The sequence below is a fragment of the Strigops habroptila genome, chromosome 5 (assembly GCF_004027225.2).
Source record: "Strigops habroptila isolate Jane chromosome 5, bStrHab1.2.pri, whole genome shotgun sequence".
Classification (NCBI taxonomy): domain Eukaryota; kingdom Metazoa; phylum Chordata; class Aves; order Psittaciformes; family Psittacidae; genus Strigops; species Strigops habroptila.
Window position 1 is genome coordinate 40,194,412 of NC_044281.2, and position 20,911 is coordinate 40,215,322.

The 20,911-nt window shown below is 38.7% G+C and overlaps 1 protein-coding gene across 14 annotated transcripts in view; it reads left to right on the plus strand.

The window, feature by feature from the left end:
* Positions 1-20,911, plus strand: part of PCDH15 (protocadherin related 15) — an 805,351-nt gene that overhangs the window by 727,728 nt on the left and 56,712 nt on the right. For all 14 annotated transcript variants that reach the window (XM_030486584.1, XM_030486585.2, XM_032919940.1 and 11 more), the window contains one exon: positions 8,473-8,600. In XM_030486584.1, coding sequence (XP_030342444.1) covers positions 8,473-8,600 — 128 coding nt within the window. The remainder of the gene's footprint in view (positions 1-8,472; positions 8,601-20,911) is intronic.

A 20,911-nucleotide genomic window follows, 5' to 3' on the forward strand; every position in this document is an offset into this window, starting at 1 on the left:
CTTAGTTTTAAGAATTAAAGCACTAGTGGGCATCTGGTCCCTGTGGCAGCCAGACGAAATGTGCACTGTAGCAGGAGACACCAAGGCTTCCTACTTTGACATGGAAAAAATAGTGTATTTACAAGAGAGCCAGAATATGTTTGCTTTTGAACACCACAGGAAAAAGGGCCCTCCAAATTCTTCTGTGTACAGAAGTGAACAATTTTGTTTCCTGTTTTGCATTGTTCACAGTTTCCAGCAGCTGAGAAGAGGATATCTTTCCATCCTCCAGCTCCGTATATATGACCCTTTCATCCTGCCACTGCACTCTTTTTCACTGAACTGCTGCCAAGAGCAGTTACCATCTGTGCATAGGTTCACCCATCTTTCATGGCTGCTCAGGACAGTAACCTCCAGGCTGTTCCAGTGTCTGTCTGCAAAGAGACATGGATGCAAGCATCTTGCTTAAAAATTAAACCTTGCAGGCAAAGGTGTTATCAGTTAGTACAGTGCCACATGAAAAGTTTTCCCTCATTAGAAGTTACCTGTATTAACAGCTTTTTGTTCAATGAGCTGTTGAGAGGGAGGCCAGAGGGAGTATTTTTGTCTGAGGTTGCTTTTCTGTAGATTTTGTCTTGTTTTGATTGTCTCTAAGATTGACTATGAGATGCTGCTGCCGCCCAAATAAGTCATGTTCTATGGCAGGGGTAAAAAGGAGGGTTTCTTGTGTCATGTAGTTGTAAATGCAGTGGAACAATCCCCTACATCCATGATCTTGTCACCTGCATCTTCATTAGGAAACTTCTGGCATGGCTTGTAATCCCACTGTTAGCCCTCTCACATCCTCTTCTTATTTTTGCTTTCTTACTTTCACTGACTAGATTGGGTCTAATTAAAGAGTAGGGAAACAAAAGCAGCAAGCACATCTTTCACATTTGTAGAGATGCAAGAATAATGACAGTACCACATGGATGGTTCTACTGTCTTTTAAGAAGAATTTAAAAGAAATTAAAAGCACTGCAAACAATGAATCTGATATTTTTTACAGTTGTGCGTGTACTGGCTTGATAAGCAGATTTCTTTTTTAGAAATGGCAGGTGCCATCTTTGTGTTTGCATCCAGCCTGCTATAGGTGAGAACTAAAACAGGTATCCCTCCAAACTCTCATGGGTGCTGCAGAATTCAGAATAGCACAATTTCTTATTAAAAATCAAGTTAGAAGAAGAATTCAACAAGCAAGAAATAAGGTATCTCAAAAGTGTTAGACCAGCTGAGGGGGAAATGCACTTCGACATTTTCTTCATTTCAATCAGGTGTGCTAAATATTACATTCACTGCCAAGTGTGAATATATGATCTTGATAGAGATGGTTTTTATTTGGGGATTGAAAGATTTTTAAGCAAAAATGCACCTTTCAATTGATTATTTACATGTTTTATTCATTCAAATAGAACTACTTTTTGCCTTTGGTGCAGCCCCAAGCAAGAAGTGGTGTATACCAATTCCCCAGACATATGCAGAGGCACTGCCCCAAGGAGGGTTATTTCTGTTGTCAAATTGCTGCTATAATCCCAGCAGCAAGATAGGGTTTTGCTGTGGGTGTTGGAGAGTAAAAGAACAGTTCTGTCTCCCAAGTAATGTTTTTTGTTTTCTAATAAAAAAATAAACCTTTGGGAATCATAAAGCAAAAAGGCATAAAACTGATTTTTCAACCAAAATTCTGCAACTGCTCCATACTAATTGGGAACTATAGTTTTACTAAGTTAAATATAAAAATGAATTCTGTATCTCTGTCTTATTGACTTTACAAGTAATGTCACATTTTTAGTTTCAAATTGATGTGCTGATGTTTTTTTATAATTTGGTTGCCATGCCAGTCCCTGAATCCAGATGTGATAGATGGACAAAATATGCTGCAGAGCCTAAAGAGCTGCAAATCTGCCTCCTCTACGACACAGCTCTGGGGTAGTTTCCCTGAAAGCCACTGGGACAAACTTCACGTTTCTCTGGGCAACAAAACAGTGTATTTAAGAGACACTGCATAAAATGTGAGCTCGCTTTCAATCATAGAATCTTAAAAAGTGTCCAATGCTGGGGAGTCCACCACTTCCCTGGGGAGATTATTCCAATGACTGATTGCTCTCATTGTGAGAAGTTTTCCTTTTGTGTCCAATCAGAATATCCCTGGCTTAACTTGTTAAAAAGTTAACTAGGATTAACTTGTGCCCATTACCCCTCATCTTTTCCACTTGACTCCTCGTAAAAAGAAGGGTTCTGTCTTCTTTGTAGCCACCCTTCAAATACTAGAACATGGTGATAAGGTCTCCCCTGAGCCTTCTTTTCTCGAGGCTGAACACAGTTCTCAGCTTTCCCTCATAGGACAGGCTTCCCAGTCCTTTTATCATCTTTGTGGCCTTTCTCTGGACCCTCTCCAGCCTGTCCATGTCTTTTTTGTATAGCGGGGACCAAAACTGAACACAGTGTTCTGAGTGTGGCCTGACGAGCACTGAGCAGAGTGGGATAATGTCATCCATATCTCTGCTGGTAATGCCCTGGTTGATGCAGCCCAACATCCTGTTGGCTTTCTTTGCCGTAGCAGCTTAGTGCTTGTTGTCCACCAGGACCCCCCAGGTCCCCTTCCCCAGACCTGCTGCCAGCCAGGTAGATCCCAGCCTGTGCTGCACTCTTGGATTATATTTTCCCAGGTGCAAGACCTTATACTTGTCCTTGTTGAACTTCTAAGTGTCTTGTTAGCTCACTCTTCCAGCCTATGTAGGTCTTCCTGCAGGGTGGCTCTCCTTTCCAAAGTGTCCATTCCCCCACTCAGTTTGGTATCATCAGGAAACTTTGTCAGGGCACACTTGATCCCATCATCCAGATCACTTATGAAGATATTAAACAGCCTTGGACCCAATATTGAGCCCTGGGGGACCCTACTTGTGACAGGTCCCCAGTTTGAAAAGGAGCTGTTCACCACCACTCTCTGGGTGCGGCCTGTCAGCAAGTTCCCCACCCACCGCACAAACGCTCTTGTCAAGACTGTGATGCATCAGTTTCTCTAGGAGGATGCTGTGGGAAACCACTTCGAAAGCCTTGAATAAATCCAGATGGACAATGTCCACCATTCACCCCACATCAACCAAGCAGGTTACTTTGTCATAGTAGAAGGCAATCATGTTAATCAAGCATGATTTTCACTTGGTGAATCTGTGCTGACTTTTCCCAGTCACATGCTTCATTTGACTTGTGAAAGCCTCCAGGAGGATTAATTACATAACTTTCCTGGGGACTAAAGTAAGACTGATAGGCCTATAATTTCCTGGATCCTCCTTTAAGCCTTTCTTGTAGATGGGAGTGACATAAACCTTCTTTCAGCCTTCTGGGACATCCCCCAATCTCCATGACTTTGCAAAGATTATGGAAAGCACCCTCGCAATGATGTCAGCCAGCTCTCAACAACCTCAGGTGAATATTGTCAGGGCCCATCAATTTGTAGAGATCAAACTCCAGCAATAGTTCACATACCAACTCTTCCTTCAGTGATGGTGGTTTTGTGTTTGCATCAACCTGGATTTTTTGATCCCAAGGCCTGGGGCTCAACAGTGCTGGTGAAGAAAGTGTCAAGAATCTCTGCCTTTTGAGCTCTGTTGGTGACTAACTCACCTTTCATGATTAAACAGCAGGCCAGTATTTTTCATCTGTTTCTACTTGCTTTTTATGTACCTGAAGACCCTTCTTTGTATTTTTTGACATCTCTGGTCAAGCGGCTCCCTAGGGCCACTTAAATCTCCCAGGTTGCTTCTGCTCACAAGAACTGCTGGCTCCCGATGGGGCTCCCTGCTCTTCCTCAGGTTTCCTGGGGAGCCCCGCTCTGCACCTTAGCCTAGCACAGAGCCTGCCATTGCCGCAGCTGTGTGCCTCGTGACCGAGTGCTGCTTTCAGTTTCACCACACTTAAATCTCCCATGATTGCTCCTGGTTATTTGGTAAAAAAGATGGGGTTTATTGATTTAATTCAGACTTTGGATTGGTGCTGCTCCAAACACGTTGCTGTTTATATCTAGTCAAAGCTTCTTTTTACCCTGTTCTTGGTCAGATATAGCATATAATGAGCTTGTTCAGGCTTTATGGGCTCATGCTGATTTAGATGAAAATGCCACTGAAAAATACTCGGTGCTGATTCATATTTGGTTCAGCCAAATTTACTAAGGTGAGATTGAGCACAGCTGCAGTTCAGTTTAGTTTGCCTGCCAAAGCACAAAGTCTGCACAACAGACTTGTAAGACAGTAGTAAAGCAAAGTGCTTTACACTGAACCCCAATGAATTACAAGGCTTATTCCCAGTTTTAATTAAAATGAGCTTTTAGAAGAGAAGAATTTGCTGTTACCTACTACAGAACAAACAACTTCTGCTTAATCTATGTGGTTTTTTTGTTAAAATTATGCACGAAGAGCAGCTCTATCAATGGCTGGCTTGGCATAGTATGGAAGACAAGTGCAGCATCATTGGTGAAAGTATAATGTAAAACAAATCAGTAATACTGAGTAGTTGACACTGTCCCAGTGTTCAAAAAGCATTGCTTTAGTTCAACTTAATTTCTGAAGTCTGGCAAGAAATTACAGGCTCACATGACTCAGGCACATTATTGGCACTACTTAGAAAAGCTGTAATACTGGAAAAGAGTTTTCAACAAGTGTGTTCAAAAGAAAAATCTTCTAGAAGTGATAGTATACACTAGTCCTGACCAGCTCCCTGGAGTTTTTGTTCATTTTGTTTTCCATATTAGCCATAATCTACTAGTTTTATGTGTTTCAGAGGATCCCCAGGTTCCCTTTAGAGCAGCTTTCAGGATGTTTTCACTCTCCTAAAGCAAATCACAAAAGCTGAAAGATCCAAATGCCTTGTCTTCTAGTTTTGGGAGTGGTATTTAGCTGGAGCAGTGTATGCAATATGTTTGGTTCTTTTAAGCTGAAGATGATTTACAAGCAGCTGCAGTTCTGTATAGTCTTTGCACTGCAGCTCATCTCAGGGTGGGACTAGAAGAGGCAAATGGGACACAGGACACCTTGCGGGAGACTGTGGTGCAGAAAATTCCTTTGCAGTGTATTGTCTGGGTGGCTGACTTGACCTTTGTGACTGTTGAACTAATTGGTGTGAAAAATGCAGACAATAAATGTGTCTTAGCAATAAAAATGTGCAGTAAAACTAAAGAAACTGTTTGCTTATCAAATAGCATCTGCATACTTAGTATGTGGAGAAATCCTTGCTTTACAGCTGGAGGCAGGCATTTGTAGCACTCAATCAAATTTCTTCTCAGCTCTTTCTGGCCTCCTTAGCAGTCCTGTGCTGCTTTGTCCAGGGAAAGATGTTTTTTCTTCTTTTACCTGGCCAGCTATTTAAGTAACTCAGTCACAGTAATAAGAATTCTACTTGGATTGATAAGGTCTCACAAGATGTACCACAGAGGAATAAATTCTGGTTTCAACTCCTGGAATCCACGAAAAAAATGTAACTGGAGCTGGATTCCGGATCTAGAATACCAAAGCAGCATGGTTTTACACACATGGGGATACAAAATTTCCCCTCTGGAAGGTGAATGTAAATATTGGTATGCTTTGGTGTTCACTGTCCTGCATGCAAGAGTATCAGTAACTGACAGTGCACATTATATAGTGGGTCCTGTTGCCTCCCTTCAGGTACCAGAAAAGAGGGCTAGAGCCACACACAAACAATATTTAGAATAAGCATTAACAGATTCGGAATATGAAGGAAAAAATTAGTCTGATGCCAGTCTAAACCAGACTCTGTAAGAACATGCTCAGGTTGGGTGGCTTTTTCAATCATGCAGGGCACTGGAAGTGCAGGGGTGGTAGATGTAGGAGCATCATACCCTGTGTCTCTGGGCACCAGAGTATCTCCATGTGCAGGGGATATCTGATTGAATCAAGCGGAGCAGGTGGGGAAATCCCCATGGTGAAGGGTCTGGCATGACCTTCACACAAAATGGCACAGTTTCTGATGAGAGATTTTAACATGTGCTTCTTCTAGGCTTATCCGATATGAGATAAGGCAACCTATGTAAGTGTCTGGGAGTTTTTCACTGTGGCCAGCTGTAGGTTGGAATCAGATAAAAAGCACGTGGTAGGGAGGATTTCAGAGATGCCGTGTTCCCTTCTATGTGCCAGAACGAATGAAATATAAGCTGTGTCAAAAAATCGGGCAGTAAGATAAAATGAAGGTATATGTTTAATTTAATGTTAACAATGCTAATATTAGTCTCTATATGTGCAGGATATGTAACTTGTTTTGCGCTCAATGTAATAATTTTCATTTCTCATTTTCAAAGCATTCAACCATCGCTAAATGAATCAGCATTTTGGCAGCTGAGAGAACTACCAGCAAATTAAACAAATGTTTTTGAGCAAATTGCAGAGCGAACTTTGCACCAGGCTAAGCCGCCTCACCAAAACGGGCTTGAAATTATGAAGATAGTAAGCACTATGCAAAAGATGTTTAATTTGCATTAGAGAGAGCTAGTGCGGGCTAGCAAATGTTTAGTCCTACCAGCACCGAATGTGATACAATTACGATCTTCTTTACAGCAGTAAACTGGTCCCAGCCATTGATATAACTGTTTATTAGCTCAGTAGGTCAAGGTCACTTACACACATTGCCTGTAATCCTACTTCAATTGCCTTCTTCGCTAGAGGGTGTAGTTGCAGTTTCTAACTGTAACTCAGTATTGCAGCCAGAAATATTAAGGATACAGTTTAACAAGAGAGGTTTGACTATTCATGGAACCTCTCGGTATCTCTTTGACTGAAAGTTTTCTTCACTGTAATAAATAAAGAAAGAAGCATTCTTTTGAAATTAACATAAGCAAACTGGAGATTATTTCAATTGGGCCATTATGTCCACATTACATGCATTCAGGTGTTGGATTATGGCTTTTTTTCTGTGTCTGTAAAAAGAATGAATGTCATGAAGTCATTTTCCCATGAAGTAACAGCACCTACAAGTTGTTTAAGATATCTCTACACATCAGTGTGAAAGGTTAATAATTGATTATTCCTCTGAGGAAATGTAATTTCTTTTTTTCCTTTCTCTTTTTTTTTTTTTTTTCTTCATACTAATACATTGGTTGGCATATTAAATGTTTTCCTCAGATTTCAGTTACATTTATGAAGTCTTCATTTGTTTCCCATCAGTTGGACCATCAGATAGAATGTGGTGACTGGCAATCTAAGAAATAGTCTGGGTTGTTTGCTTTTTTTGTCCCCTAAAGATATAGCTACTAAGCTCTTTCTTAATGAGGCTGTGTTTTGAAGCTAACTCAGAACAGCATGGCACCTGTTCAGCGTTCAAATTACCCTGGCACTGAAACAAGTTGGGAAAACTAACTCTGAAATGAGGCAATTTATCACTTGAAAATGTGGTTTTAATGAACTGGATATCATAATTTCCAGCAATCTTTCTGGATCATACAATTCCGAAAGATACAAACAGATGTTAGTGTAGATCAGTGCACAGTTGAATCTTTTTTGCACTAGCTCCGTAGGTTTTGCTAGAAGTTTTTTTTCTTGCGGAAGTGTTGTCTGTGATTCAGTGGAGTGGATCATTAACTGTTTAATAAAACACAAATTAACAGCGGTATTTAGGTTGAAGATGTGTTTAACCACTAGGGGGGAAGTGATACTTCTTGAGTTCCCATGGGCCAGTCCAGGTTTGTGATGAAGACAAGCTTAGGCATGTATTCAATTAATACAGTAAATTCATTAGGTGTCTAGGCTGCTTAGCCAGTGGTACATTATGACTCTTTGTGAGTTTACACGTACCATGGCAGAATCACCCATTAAGTATTTGTGTGGGAGTTAATTAAAATATATAAAGCAAGCTGCACGTGAAGTGGAAAAAGAAAGCAATTATTTGCAGCATAACTGCTAGTATATATTACCTGTTCATTACCTCTTTCTAACACTTGTGAGAATTTCATGTGACCAAAATCTGTGTAGCTAAAGTATGAGATCCTTACTTGTGCTTTTCCATCTATTTGAAAAATTAGTTACAGGTCTTTTCTTATATTTTTCCCAAATATCTTGGTTTCTAAGGAGACCCATGACAGCTTTTTGATTACAAGCAAATTCAGATATCGATAATAGCAAAGTGCAAGTGTACAGATAATGGGAATCATTTCTATAAAGGTACAAATTTCAGGTCCAACTTAAATCAAGATTCATTCAGGGAAAAATGGAAAGTGCAGAAACAATGAAGGTAGATTAAAAAAAAAAAAAAAAAAGCATGAAATCTCTAGATTTCCTTCAAGTTCATACCCTTCATAGCAAATGTCTTATTCTTTCTAATAAATTTACTTTTACAGTATTATCCATACACCTATTTTATATAATCTGTTCGGGCTGTAAATGTATGAACTCTGGTAGATGTTAAAGGTTTATTGAAAAATGTTCTATGTATACTTTTCATTTGCTCTTTTAGGTAATACAGCCAAGGTATTTATTGAAGTGAAGGATGAAAATGACCATGCACCTGTCTTTACAAAAAAAATGTACATTGGAGGGGTATCTGAAGATGCTAAAATGTTTTCTTCTGTGCTTAAAGTTAAGGTAAGACTGAAATTTTTTAAAGAACATTCACTTGCAGTTGCAAAATATTTACTTACCGGTTTGATTTTTTTTTTTTTGCAGGTTACAAAATAAGTTTCTTTTAAAAATGCTTGAGCTTCTCAGGTACTGGCAGTAATTGTCATTTGATTTCTTCTCATAAACAAGTATAGTGAGCACAGAATGGGTAATTCTTCTTACGAAGTCACTGAGTATGAATATGAGTGTGATGGTTTCTATCTCTGTGTGTGACTGACATGGATTGGCCCAGTATTCCAGCAAGGTTGATTTTGAGCTTAAAAGACAGGTTTATTTCTATTGATTTTTATGTGCTTATCTTTCATTTGAAGATTTGTAGCTATCGTTTTAGATATGTTAATATTTAGAGGATTCTTTTATGCTCAACACTAGTTTTTACCTGAATTTTTAGTGACAACTTCTTTGGCGGCAGCATGCTTATATTCTAAAAAGGAAAGAAACAGTTTCTGTTTCAGGTCAGCAGGGGAATTTCAGGTCTGTGCACTGTGATACAACTGTGAGCAAAATTGGCTGTCTGAAGGTTTTTTGTGGGGGTTTTTGTTTTGTTGGTTGGTTGGGTTTTTTTTTCTTCAAAAAAGAGAGGAAATTCAAGGAATGGTAATATATAGAATGTAATTAGTATCCGACATTAAATTAGCTTAGAATAAAAACTATTTGTTTTCTGTAAAATGCTTCGTGGTGCAATTTTTTGTGCTAGAGACAGCTTGAGTTGCAGGAACTTTTCAAGTCAGCTTATTTCCTCTGCCTTTATTTTGTTACCTCAGCAGGCGTCCTGCACCTTTTTTCAGCTTAAGAGTTAGTGGAATATCTTTGAAGTTGATGATACTAGCTTACAGTGAAAGGGCACAGAAATATGACCTGCCAAGAGTTTTACTTTAACCCCATGGTGTGTTTAGAGCACCAGGTATGAAATAGAGAATATCAGAGCTTATTAAAGTTGTCCATCGCTATTTTGTTTCATAGCAGTCCTTCCCAAAGCAAGCCCAGAAATGGCAGAAGAGTGAGAAATTGTAAAGTATTGACTATTGGAGAGAAGCTTCTGTAGATGAAATTTGTTTACGTTGTGAACTAGTCCACAGTATTTGGGTTTTTCTTTTTTTTTTTTTTTCTTTCATTTATATAGTGTTTATCATAGGCAAATTTTTGTCCCCAGATTGTGAGAAAAAGAGCAGGCATATAGGCGAGGGATATTTGGGGTGAAGAGGGGAATCTGTTTTTACCCTTCAGAAACATTTTACTCAGAAAAGGTGACCAGAGGACAGAAAAGGATTGTCACAGGAGGACACAAAAGAAATTACAATTTTATGTCTCTAATCTGTTTCTGTTAAAACTTAAGGCAGAATTCTCACTGACTGCTGACAGGAAAAATGGAACAAGATATAAGACAAAAGTTTTTACTAGTGGATGGCATCAAACATAACTGTGTGCTTAGTTAATGTAAAATTAGAAACAGTTAAATGCTTGTTGCAAAAAATCAGACTTTAATTTGTTGTTCTAGCACCAAGCATTTTCAGCAGTTGGTGCTAGTTAGCTTATTAGTTAGAATATTTTCTTACAACTGAAAAATGTTAAACTGCATGATATAGTTGGTTGAAATCATTGTTCTTGGGACTCACAGTGAACCAACATTTTCTAATTATCATTACTGTCACATTACTTGTCACAGCAGTGCCATATAGTCACTATTGTAACAAACAAAGTATGCAACACTTCCCGCACACTAGGACTGAAACTTGTCAGTTTTTTCCCCTGTACTTCAAGGAGATGCCCGCAATAAATAGGTACTAAGTGTGTAGAAGTGATACTAACTTTTTAATTGTTTTCTTATGTGCATTCCATTATCCTGAGGGAAGGAGACAGTGTTTATTTTAAAGCGTAAGTTTGCTGTTACCAAAAAAAGAATGGACTCTGAATTGAGCCAGTGTTTTCCTTGTGTTAGACAAAACTAGTCATTCTAGAGGTACAACATCAACTCTGTTGATTAGCTCTTAGCTTCTGTGTTTTTTCTCTTGATTTTTATTTATAAGTGACAGATTTTGCTTGAAAACCTGAAAGTTGAAGGCTTCTACTGGCAGTGGATGATTTGGATAGTCAAGTCAGCTGTTTCAAAATTCCAAGTCCATTTTTTTTGTTAGTCTCTATGTGTGTATGCATGTTTAATACCAGCTTCTACTCAGTGCTCTCCGAGGTCTTTATATTTATATATATTTATATATATTTATTTTTATATATATTTATTTATATTTATATTTATATTTATATTTATATCCCGTCGTGTGAATATTCATGCTCCTAATGACTTATGTCAGTTCCTGCATCTGTGGACAGGGCCAATATAAATCATAACATTGTTTTGTACCAGGACATTTACTGTGCTGTCAATATGTAGAGGCGGTTGCCAAGGTTTGGTTCTATGAGGTGAGATGTTTAAGGGATTCTACAGTCAAGGGGATAAACTTTAGTCTGTAAAGCAGTAGGGCATATTAGAAGGCAAATGAGGATAACCCAATTCAGTGAAGAGAGAATAAGAAGGGAAAAAAACAGCACTTGCTCAAAGATGAGATAGGATCCATCTTCTGCTTTTATAATATAAAAATGCTACTCAAGTGAATGGTGATATATTTCTCATGACTTTCAATTGTGTAACTATTATGTACCATAAAGATGGTACAGACCACGGAAAAGGATATTTAGGTCATGAATGAAGATAATTCACTTTGGAGAACCTACATCTACTTTCTCATGGGAAAGTGATAAAATATGGCAAGGTTCTCCTTTTTTGAGGTGACCTACCTGCCCAAGTGTTGGAAGTGTTAAGGGCAGACAACCATTCGGCATTTTATTTGATTGCCATCATATAGCAGCAAAAAGTTTTCTATCACACAACTTTTATTGCATAATTTACTAGTTAACCACATTGTATCAGACTTTCAGAAAAAAATAAATCTCATTCATTAATTGTATTTTTATGTTTTAAGCACAAATGTGTGTTTAATTTGCATCAATGGGTACAATAAAAAATTCCCAACAAGGGTCTTCTGGAAGGCTGACAGAGGATGCTGCTTCTGGAAGCCCTAAGTTTGGAAACACCAGCACTGGCCCCTTTAGCAAGAAATGCCGTTTTCTGGATGGCAGGAGATATTTTTGGTTGAAAATAAGGATCAGATTTGTTGGAAGAAGCTGTCATTGCTAGTTTATTTATATTGAAAGCGAAGGAGGGGTCTGGGTACCTTTATCTACTTCAGCCTTTTACATCTGAAGATCAGGGTCAGGAATTTCATGTTAAGCTCAAGTGTCAGGTAGTGATTTGGTTTCTGTTACCATTTATCCATGCATCTATTTTTGGGGAAAGTATCATAACAGAAAAGCAAGATTCATCTTGAAACTTTTCCTTTCTCCTAAAAGCTTAAGATCAAAGCTGTTTGTGGCTTTAGCAGGGGGTTTGAATGAACATCACACAGTTCTTATGTTCAGATATCTTCAGTTTCAGCTTCCTGAGCTTTAACCCAGCTCCTGTTGTCTGAAGAAAGGCTGGAGCAGGCCTGTGCAAACAGATTTGTTTTGTGCAGCCACTGTGGGTGGAATAGCCATGGGAAAAGATCAATGGAAGGCTGGGCTAATTGCAGTAATCAGAATTGCTGGTATTTAGATATTAATATGGCTCCTGCAGTTGGATGTGATTTACAGGGTATGCCTGCTTTTATTTGCCATTGCTGTAATTAAATTAGTTAAGCATAATAACCACAGTGGCAGGCACTTGCCAACAGTTATCATTTAGCAGCAGTTTAAGCTAATATAATTTTTCCTTTTTATCAAATAGTAGATAGAAAAAATGAACTCGGAGAAGCTGGTTAGGAAGTACTCAACTGTAGGTGGTTACCAGTACTAAGAGGGTTCAAAAATTATTTTATAATCTGGGTAGAAATTCATTGTGTATTTATTTTAGAGAGTAAGTGGGTTACATCAAGCTAGAAATAAAGAACATTGTAAGTTTTTAAAAATTTATCTAGTTTTGCAATAGTTTAAAAAGAAAAATAGTCTGAAATGTCAGAATAGCATTGGTGTTAATACCGAGAGGTGCTTATATTGCAGGATAGAATTAACAGCTGTGTTTATGCCCAGATTCTTACTTCCAGGTGATTCCCACCCCCCCCAAGATCCGCAGTGGCCTCTTCCAGCAATTGTCCAGGCTAAAAGATGTATTCAAGCTGCTCACAGCTGTTTTCCCAGGGGTAAGCACGGGTGTGTGAGGCGGGCAGTTTCTGCTCAGGCTTTGCAGCTTTGGTGTCCTGCTGACACTCCCTTAAGCTGTAGGGAGATCTCCAGTTCTGTCTCATTTTAGCATTTAATAAGTTATTCTCAACTGCCTCTGTCTTTGTACAATGTTATTGGCACATAAGAATGGCTCGTTTTTGATGACTGTAATTTATGTAAAAATAATATGACAAGCTTTATGGCCCTGTGCAAAACCTACAGCTTTCAAATTAAAAAACAAACAAAACACCAAACCAACCAACCAAACAAAAAAAACCAAACCCACCACAATTAGTTTCTCTTTAACAGTACTTTGTTATTTGCTGTAGTCATTAATTTGTAATACAGTAGTTTATGTAAATAATTTTTAGATAAATTCCTGACAAATATACTGCTGAACATTTGTATGTTTAACTTCAGTTGCTTAAATCATTCTGAAAAAAATTTCACTCCTCCCATCAAAGCACAGTTCTTCCCCTCTTGAAAATATTTTGTAAAGTACCCCATTCTTGGCACTAATTATGCCATACAGCTTAGCGAGTAGCACTGGGAGTAAGAAATAATCTAACTGCCATGGGCCAAACACAGAAAAAAATGCAGGGAGAGAAAAAAACTGGTAATGTGAGTACATAATCTCACACATGAATCGAATTTAGAGGCAAATAGGCCAATGAAATATTGGATAAACACTTCTCTGATCATTAGAACAGTTACATATATGACCAGGCAAATATATATATATTTGGCAGTATATATAAAAGGCAAATACTCTAGATTGCTTTTCCCAGCTCTACAAGGCGCCACAATTTTGCTGCCAGCATCAACCATTCGCTTAAATATATTCATTTGAATATAAAATCCTTTTAAAATAAAGTGTTGTCTTTCTCTAGATTTTTAGAATTATTAATATGAGTAGATAAAGAGGAAACTGAGCTCAGAAGAATGCCACAAATCATTATCAAAAAGTTACTTTTAATTAGAATTAATTTGGTTAATGATATGCCATATGAATTATTCTGTATGAATATGGTAAGGCTAGTGTCCTCTGAAAGCTGTACTAGTGTGTCTAAGTAAAAAAAATAAAAGGATTATATTTATTCAAATGGCACTTTTGACTGAGGCTTTAGTCCTTGCATCTTAAAGACCATGTTCGTAATACTAATAGCTCAGCAGGAAATGTGGAGCTGTGTTAAATACCATTTCTCTTGAAATGACAGCTGAGACTGATTATTGCATCTCAAATCTACAGGCAGCTTCACACAGCCATCTTTTCAAGCCTACTCATTTCCTCCAAACCTATCAAAGATACGCAATAATCAGATGAGATCTTTTGAGTCCAGGTTGATGACTTGATGGAAGACCAAACAGTGGTCAGAAGCCATGGTGGTAGGACAGCTGTAGTATGTCTTGGTTGCTGGTTGTCTGGATTTATCTTTCACTCTGCAGCCATTGCCCCGGGCCTGAAGTGGTGGGGCAGCTGGAACAGTAGTCTGGATAATCACTTTAGTTACAGTTCTGGTGGTGCTCAGAAAATGGTTTCAGGTTTTGAACAATCCTGATGGGGATTGGTTTTATGTTCTCTCCTCTTTTCTGCAATTCTCTTTTTTCCCCAGAATTTTCAATGTATAAAAGAGCCCATTTCCATGATTAAAGATCTTTTTGTGCTTTTTGTTACAAATATGTTAATTAAAACCAGATGTAATACTCATAACTACTAATTTATGAATTTTGTGGTTTGAGATTTGCTTTGCATTTCATTATATTTGTATTTTTGCTTTGCCACTGGTAGTTTCATATAACTCCTAGTTTTCCCCTCAGAATTAGAATGAGACTTCCTTCAGCCACATACACATTTTCAATCTGCTGTATAAAAACAAACTCAAAATCAACACAATCTTTAGGGAAATTACTGGCAGAAATTGACTTTTCACTATAATGGTGTGTTATTAGCCCTTTCTTTTTAAATATTTTCTTTTACAATATTAATCTTTCTTGTTTACTGAAGTGCATTTAAATGAAGAAATATCAGAGGTCCTAATTCTAGTAAAGAAGATGAGAGAATTTTCTGAATTATTCCTCAGTTTATAAAGGTATTTTTTTACTGAAAATTTTTGCAGAAGAGAAAGCTTGCCAAAATAAATGCCAGTGAGTCAAAGTCTCTAGAAGTGGCTGACCTATATTTGATAGAATGGCCCTAATATCAAGCCAGCAGAGAGGTTTGATGGTAATAATAGAGGCCAGTGGAGTCTAAAATGTGGTTACATCCTGAAAGAAACTTGATTCTTACAATATGTTTAATCAAATTTTCATTTCAGACCTTCTCCATATTTTGTGCCCCTTTCTTATAGGCTTCATAATGTAACTTCATCCTTTATTACTGTTTGAATATCTTAATATACAGAACAGCAAAATAAAACAAAGCCATTTTATTGCTACAAGTTTTTACCCTAATGACACACAAGGGAGTAGGAATTACTCTTTACTTAACCATAATCCTTGAAAGCAATCTATGTTAGTGGTTGTACAGTGATCTAAAGCAATTAATAAAAATGTTTAAAATTCAGGATTTCTATATGTGTCACATAAAGAGAGAATACTGGGATTACCGTTTCGCCTAGACAAATCTATCCATGCTAAATCTCTGATTATTTTCTATTCATGCCTATAACCTCTATGTTTTTTTTGGTATTTCCTTTTTCCTTGGGATGACAAGTAAATCTTCAGAGTGGTGAGTTCTATAAAAGTGAGATTCAACCCTAGGCACCTTGAGGCAGCTTTCTGCTGTGAAAAACAGTGTTCTCTTCTTTAATTTCACTTTCTCATGTAGACAAGAGAGCAACTTCTGTGTAAAAATGAACTGCTTTGCCAGTAACAATCTTTTATTAGTTAAAATATGGGTTTTGAATCACAGAGTAATCTGTAGGGAGAAAACATACTTTGTAGAAGTAACAATCTACTTTGAAACCTATCTGCTTCAAGTGACAACAGCACACCCAACATACCTTTGTAAGTATGCCTAACAAACACATACATCTGCTGTAACATCGGGCCTCCAACAGGAAGCTACTTGCCCTGCTAAGAATAGTATTACAGTAATTCCAAGCACACAGGTAATTTCTTTAAGAAAACATATCTCTAGATAATACATTGGCTTGCTAAGCTTTTATTATAAAACCCAGTACTATTGTTTTCCTTTGTCAGTGTTTAGAAAAACTACAAACCTTTGTGATTTTTTTCTTTTCAAATGTAATGTTATATTATTTCACGTATTGTGTTATATCTAACATTTTTAAGACTGTTAGTCCTGCACATGCCTTCCAGAGTAAAATTCCTTCTATGGGACTGGAATGAGGGAGTATGCCCAGAGTGTTCGCAGTTCTGGATCATTCCAATCCCATGGAGGATCAGTGTGGTCTACACTCCCTTCTAGCACGCACACATAAAATCATAGAATCATAGAATGGTCAGAGGCGGAAAGGACCTTAAAATCACCTAGTTCCAACCCCCCTGCCATGGGCAGGGATGCCTCACCCTAGACCATGTCACCCAAGGCTCTGTCCAACCTGGCCTTGAACACTGCCAAGGATGGAGCATTTACCACTTCCTTGGGCAACCCATTCCAGCGCCTCACCACCCTCACAGTAATGAACTTCCTCCTTATATCTAACCTGAACTTCCCCTGGTTTAGTTTGAATCCATTACCCCTTGTCCTATCACTGCAGTCCCTGATGAAGAGTCCCTCTCCAGCATCCTTGTAGGCCTCCCTTCAGATGCTGAAAGGCTGCTATGAGGTCTCCGTGCAGCCTTCTCTTCTCCAGGCTGAACAGCCTCAACTTTATCAGCCTGTCTTTGTATGGGAGGTGCTCCAGCCCCCTTATCATCCTCGTGGCCCTCCTCTGGGCTTACTCCAACAGCTCCATGCCCTCCTTATGTTGAGGACACCAGAACTGCACACAATACTCCAAGTGGGGTCTCATGAGAGTAGAGGGGCAGATCTCCTGTATTGAGCACTAACAACTATTGGCATAGTGAAAATTGTGTAAAAATGTTTCTAATTTTTTTTTTTTTTTTTTTTTTTTTCAAAATATGAGTTTGGGAACATCTCTTACTCAACATTTTTTCCCATAAGACAGCCTATCAAAATTGATCCATGTTTCCACACCTTGGGTTTTTCAACACCACTGAAGGAAAAAGCGAACAACTCTCATTCACTTTTTCTTACTACCTGTATTTCTCAGAAGTTTCTGTGGAGCTGGAGTTTACTTGATTGGGCTGGGCAGAGATCAGCAATATGCTCCATAACATAACAGAGTCCGTTTTTTTCCTCTTTGTTTTAGTACCTTTGTAAATATGCCTAACAAATTATGCATTTAATTCATAAATTAATTAATCTTTGGCTCCATTCAGCCCTCATGAAAGGTGGCTATTTTACATTTCTCAAGTCTGCACATTTCAGCAGAGAATATGACAGTGTGAGGCATAATTATGTGGCTGCACAATCGCAGTGTTACAGTAGGGCACTTATCCTCTCACCCAGAGAGATGTGTTAGAGCAATGCCATGTGGCAAGAATACCCCAATATTGTCACCAAAATTACCAGTGGCTTGTTAGGGAAGAGCATTCATATCTTCATTAACTGTAACTCCTGAAGCTATTGCATAGTCATCAGGCGATTACAGTTTTTATCAGTATCAGCATGAGCTAAATTCAAACTAGCTGCTTAAAGTTAAATGCAATTGTTAATTTTAAACAGTTTTCAGTCTCAGTAGCAGGGTCACCCTTAATCATGAGCCTGAGGATGCTAACAGGGCATGTAAAATGAATGGGGTAGAGCTGTTAGGGCTTTTTTTTCTTTGTAGCAGATGGCAGGTTCAACTGTTTCCAGTCAGTTGCTGGCACACAAAATAGGTTTTAGAACAAGACCATTTTTGCCCATAGGAATTTACAGATTGTTGAATACTTTCAGTTCTGAAGTCACATCTGCCATTGTACTGTTTTAGCGGCTGGTCACTTAAGCCAGCAAGTTTGTTGTAGCTATTTTTCTCTTCTGTTTTTCTTTTCTGTATTTCTTCACTGCTGTGCTCTTTCACACAGTTACCTGTCTCTAGCACTTTTGAGCTCACCATCATCAGTTTGTTCTGCCACTGACTTCCTTAGAAATTTGTAGCTGTGCATCTCCTGGCATCTGTTCCTCAAACTTAACCTCCTTTACAGACCTCTTTCCACCAGATTCCCAGCTGTGAGGTATTTGGACAGCCTTTAGGGGTAGCTGCCGTGTTGAGTGCTCACATGAAACTCGAGGCTTGTGCTAGTTACACCAGAAAAAACATATATACTTGGACAAACTGTTACTGTTTACAGGAGCAGCAGTAAAGGGATCTCTACCACTTCTAGTTTTCAGCTCATATATTTTCATCTTTCATCTAACAGACATGCAGCTTGACTCAGCTCTAGTGAGTCCTATATATTTCCGTACTTTAGCTAATGCTTTTTTCCCTGCCAGCCCTTGTAAATGTGAAAACCAAACTAAAAAGAAAGTACCCTTCTGCTTCCTCTCTATTTTAAGGCAAGTGATCTATTAAAAGCACTTTTTGGTGTCAGCAGAGGGGCAGTACAAATCATCCCATTGCCACTGCAGTGTTGGGCTGAATTAGAATCCGGCACTGACAGCGTCTGTCTCTCTGCTGCCTCTGTAGTGTCAGGAGTTTTAACATTTCTGATGATTTGTTGCAAGTTGTGCTGGAGGTCCTTGTGTAGGAGACGTAGCCACCAAGAATTCTTACTGGTCTTCTTGTCTCCAAGAGAGATAGCTGCCAATAAAATTATAAAAAATAACTGTTAATGACTTTGTGGTAAACACCCTCAATGTTAGGGCCAAGAGCAGCATATTTCAGCTGATACCTGGCTGGTGTGACATGCTTTTCTGGTGGAGTTAGGGAGCACCCTAACAGTTGTGCCTTTTCCTTTGTGGGCTGGAGGCAGCATATGGTGATGCCATGAAACTCCATTTGTGTGGGCATGCTTATGCTCAGTTACGGGAGTGTTGAATTTAGCCTGGTAACTCCTAAAATCATACATATTGATCAGTACTCAATCATAGCAGAATTTAGGAGACATCTAAAGTATTTCTTGCACATAGGAGTATTTCTTGCACGTAACAAAAGGAAGATATACTGCTGTAATATTAAGTATAGCTCTTTCTCTTCTTTGACAGTCTTAATGCAGCTCTTGAGATGTTGTATATCTCTTCCTAATGAAGTGTCAAAAATATTCACCTTCTGGACAAATTACAAGAATAGCAAACATCCTTACTCTGTATTAAAGAAGTTGGTACCTTAATGTCAGCAGCTCACAAGCTCTCTCTGGTGTTCCTGCAAGGCTGAATGTTGCACTGAGTCTCGTTAGGTTTGATGAAAGTATAAATAGTGGCAAAAGGGGAGAAATGGAAACAACAAAGTTAAAATATTTTAAATTGGAATCTGATGTTTTTTCCAAGTTCCTCGGGCTGTTTTGCACCTGGCTTTGCTCATCTGTGTGTATATGGTTTCTGGGATGGAAATAAATAGCCTGAACTGAAATGATACGAAGGCCATTGATTTCTCTGGAATGCCTCTGAGTTCTTAGAACTTTGAAAATTATCTCATAGCCTGTCTACCAGCTTTGAGCATCTGAACTGCAGAATTTGAGAGACTGCATGCTTAAAATTTCAAAATCCCTCTTTCACTGGAGTTTCATCACCTACTCCAGTGTTGTGATGTTTGTTCAGAAAGACTGACTAATGTCTGTTCCTGCAATATTGATACCCTAATTTGGATCCAAAATTTGTTTGTCCTTAGCTACAAACATATACAAGCGTGAAATACTGAAGGTTATCTTGGTTTAAGCCCAGTCAGCAACTAAGTACCACACAGCTGCTCACTCAGTCTCCACCCCAGCAGCACAGGGAGGAGAATCAGAAAAAAAGTGTAAAAATCCATGAGTTAAGAACAGTTTAATCATTTAAATTAAAAGTAAAATAATATAATAATAATAGGAAATAAGGAGAGAGAGGAGGAATAAACAAGTGATGCTCACCACCCACTGACTGATGCCCTGCCTGACCCAAGCAGCGATTGATCCCTTCAGAGTAACTCCCTACTGGGCATGATGTGCTGTGATATGGAATACCCCTTTGGTTAGCTTGAGGCAGGTGTCCTGTCTTTGCTACCTCCAGGCTTTTTGTGCCCGTCCTCACTGGCAGAGCATGAGAGACTGAAAATTCCTTTATCAGGGTAAGAAGCGCTACTTGGCAACAACTAAAACATTGGTGTATCAGCATTGTTCTCAGACTAAAGGCAAAACACAGCACTGTACCAGCTACGAGGAAGAAAATTAAGTCTATCCCAGCCAAAACCAGGACAAAGGTGAAACTGATTTCTGTTGTTATTGAAGCAAACTGCTATTTAAAAGCTGTATCTTTCATTTGAGATGGAATTTGCTAACATTGGGGGGGGAAAAAATAAGCATACCCTTGTGGCCCAGCTGAACCAATCCAATAAATCCATCTTAACAAAGAAATTGGCTTTTTATTGGAAGGGCATAATGCTCACATCGCTGGGCACCTCCAGACAGCCTTTGGCAGTTAGCTGGGCAGTCACTGTAAATACTGTCTCGCTAGAGTGAAGACCCCTAAGGACAGAGATCATATATTGCTCTCCTACCTGCTGCTATGTGCCTCATGCACCGAAACACATGCAGCATGGGGTTATAGGAACTACTTTTTTTCTTTTTTGCCCCCAGCTTCATTACCAACATGCGAAGTTGAGTGTGGATAAGCCAGTGGGTTTTGTCAGACTGATCTTTTCTGTGTTGTTCATGGCCTTAACCTAAGCTATGTTGTACAAGCTGTACTTACTTAGTACATGCTTAGATGCATGCACACGGTGATTTGTTATGTATGTGGCAAGAAAGTAACTTTTTTTTTTTAATTTAGCTGCTCTGCATTACCAGGAAATAATTTCCAAAGAGGTTTATTTCTTGTC